The 3472-nt window shown below is 36.2% G+C and overlaps 1 protein-coding gene across 1 annotated transcript in view; it reads left to right on the forward strand.

The window, feature by feature from the left end:
• The first annotated feature begins 562 nt into the window (after nucleotides 1-562).
• The window catches only part of LOC134846672 (uncharacterized), a 6056-nt gene continuing 3146 nt past the window's right edge, over nucleotides 563-3472 (forward strand). The window contains exons 1-3 of the mRNA XM_063864057.1: nucleotides 563-2073; nucleotides 2311-2891; nucleotides 3271-3469. Coding sequence (XP_063720127.1) covers nucleotides 956-2073; nucleotides 2311-2891; nucleotides 3271-3469 — 1898 coding nt within the window. The 5' untranslated portion in view covers nucleotides 563-955. The remainder of the gene's footprint in view (nucleotides 2074-2310; nucleotides 2892-3270; nucleotides 3470-3472) is intronic.

A 3472-nucleotide genomic window follows, 5' to 3' on the forward strand; every position in this document is an offset into this window, starting at 1 on the left:
GTTGCGTCTTTCACTTTTTCCTTTTAATTTTCTGTGTCGTTTAAAAATTTATCTAAAATTACTTTTATCTAACTACTTAACTGAACTTAAGTTAAACTTGTCAACCCAAACACTTAACTAAAAATTGATCAAGTTTTTGCCTGTGGGGGCGTAGCAATAAACATGTGCACCTATAAGCATGCGATAGTTGCTTCAAAAAGGTAGAATTTCTGGCTATTAAACTTCACGTTTCACGAGAATATTAAACTTCAATTTCATTAATAATTTTTTCACCTTCACGAATATTTGATTAGTGAATATGAATTTTTTAATCCTTAAATAATCAAACTTTTTCATAATTATTTGATAGCTTAGGCTATTAATTTATAAATAATATCATTATTCGTGCCTGCCGGTTAAAACCTGCCGATAAAAATCATTTTTCGGCGGAGTTAGTTAAAACCTGTTTTTCGTACGAAACTTTCCTGTTTAATCCGCCCTTGAAATTGAGTCTTTGTTAAACGATTTATATTTGAAAAGCAAAGGCTATAATACTCAGGCGACTGGTTTTTATCATTTTAGCGTTCTATTTTTAATAATGGTATTAGTCGTCATGTTAATGGAATGGCGACTCAATTTATTAGTTGTAGCAGAAACAAAAAATGCGCGACCTCAAATGTTAGTAAAATTAGACTGATTTTTACCATCGAAGTAAACTACACTGTTTAATGAATAGATGTTTGGTTTATGATTTAATTGTACTCAGTGACATTCTACGTTAAATCTATAGTCAAAAATTGCTTCAGAAATTTTTTTATTCTATAGACATGTGAAGTAATCTCAAATACCGCGAGAATAAATTTGACGCTTTCAGGTGGTTTGAAGTTCTCTTTTGTAATCTAAACTTTTTACTTAATTGTTAACCGCACCGCCTTTCGTTTATACTTTTCGTGGTTTTTTTCCCAATCTATCAAAAATGAAATTTCTAACCTCCCTTTGTAAATGCAACCCGTTTCGGAAAATTATCTGGATGGTGAAAAACTGGCGAAATTGGATTCCGAGGAGAGTTACTTATCACGCCCTTTTTTGGGCTCTATCAATTTTCTGTCTTTTCGTCACAGTTGGTGATCGACTTTGGACAACTGCGACTGATGGCGATCTGTTACTTGACCGGGGGTCAAGGAAGTTCATTCCGCCTTCGGATAGTAAATTGGGCGACTGGTTAACTAACTGGTTTTGGATTATAACTGCGCGAACCCTTATAGTCTCGCTTAACATGAGTTTTGTAACGGTTATGTGGATGATTCCTAATTTTCTGGACGAAGCTTTGTCTTCATTTATCGATTCGGACGTTCGTCATTCTCATTTACAAATCCATAAGTTTGCCGGCATTTGGTTAAACGGATTTGTTGTCGTCATTCATACAGCTTTGATCTTTCTGCCGACAATTATTGACGGGACACCTATGAAACTTATGACCAACGGGTTCAATTTTGACGACTGGTGGGACCCTTGCGTGCGGAAGTTCAAGTCTTACATAACTGATACTGAAATTTATTTCACAGTTGACGAGATTTTCCGACTCGTTCTTTCGGTATTATGTTTCGTTATAATGATGCCGCTAAGTCGCGCCGATTGGATGTTGTATAAGAGTTATTCAGTTGCGATGGCGATTCACGGATTCGCCGGCTTCGCCTTCATGTGGGATATGCTTCGTAAGAACTCGCACCCTCTATGCTGGAGGTTCAATTTACCCTTCATCATTCTCTACTGTATTGACCGACTTTTTTCGATGTTCATTTACCGCGTGAACACATTTAAAGTTCAAAAAGTTGAAAGAGTTTCTGATTCCTGCTTTGTTTTGTATGGTTGGGTGCCCAAATTACCCTACAGAGGTCAAGGGTGTGGGGACAACTACTGGCTGCTTCATCGGATTCCAAAGAAAAGTAGGGGCGACCCGATGTTCCAGAGAGCCCATCCTTATACTTCGTTCCAGAACTGGGACGAGTCGACTCGCCATTTGTGGAATGTTGGATTCGTGATTAAGACAAATAATAAAAATCGACACTCGTGGTCTCTGTGGCTCATGAACAGGTAAACTTATTGGCAGTAACAGTTTGTTGATTCATTTTGATGATTTCGAGATTTTTTGGGACTTAATTCAACATGTTTCAATTTAATAATAATCTACTCTATAATCTAATTACACAGCCACTGCTAAAAATGATACACAGTCTATAGCGATCTAAGAAGTTGAAAAAAATGGTGCTTCCGAAATTACCAGGTAATTCAATCAGTCCTGAATTTAGTTTTACCTATTTATTTTTCCAGGGGAATTGAAGGTCCGAAGCCTTTTAAAAAACAAAAAGCGCTTAAAAGTTCTGGCATCATCACACTTCGTCATGAATTCAAGGAAACGGAACTATACAATATCAGCGAAGGCGTTAACAACCCGACTTATGAGGACGACTTGCAAGTGGCCTCAAACTCCAACACTTATTTTGAGGCAACATCTGATCAGAAACTAAAAGAAAATGAAAATAATGATCCGAAAGAAAACAAAACCTTATCGGAAAAAGGGGAATTAAGCAATGAAGATCAAAAAGAAAGACAGCCGGAAACACAGAAAACTCAAAATATTCCTCTAAAATCTGAAATTGAAAATCAAGATATTTCTCACCTTGATTCAGCAAAGCACGAGAAAGAAAATCAGAGCACCGCAATTCAGATCACGGGAAAAACTGCAATTTTCGCGGTAGAAGCTCCTAATAATGAGTTTGAACTGACCTCATATGGTCCATATAGGTCGTCGTTCTATGTTATCGGAACTGCATATCACTCTTATGAACACCTGGTGCTGATTGCAGGAGGGTCTGGGTTCGGGTTCTTCATGAGTGCATTGACAATGATCAGTAAGTTGAACTTCTATTTACACCGGTAGTTTTTGCGTATTTTACTGCAGAATAGTACATTAAACCTATACCCTTCTTAATTTTTGCTTGATAAAAACTTCCTAGTTTATGAAGGTACTTCTATTTTTAGTTTGTAACAATTAGAACAGAAAATATAAAAAGCTTCCATGAAAAAAACGGCAATGATAAAAGGCGACTTGATCAAGTAAAAATTTATCTAACTGTCAATATTAATTAAAATACTGGAAATTTAATGGAATTAAATACAGTACAATTAATTCAAAAATAATTAATTCAAAAGTACAATTAATAGAATTTTTCAATTGAAAAAGTAACAATTTCATTGTACTTAAGGTTTGGCATCATAATTTTTTTCTAGATGACTACGAGAAGGAAAACAAGGACCGAACGGAGCCTGAAAAGCCATCCAAGCTGAACAACACGACCATTCTCTACTCGGCACGTGACATGAAACTCATCAACCTATGTGGTAAGATGATATCCAACATCAAATCATACAGCAAATGTCGTTTTGTCATCCAGTACACAGGTGCAGAAACAGAAGCTTCCGAGCATGAGTC

Source organism: Symsagittifera roscoffensis, chromosome 5 (assembly GCF_963678635.1).
Source record: "Symsagittifera roscoffensis chromosome 5, txSymRosc1.1, whole genome shotgun sequence".
Lineage (NCBI taxonomy): Eukaryota > Metazoa > Xenacoelomorpha > Acoela > Convolutidae > Symsagittifera > Symsagittifera roscoffensis.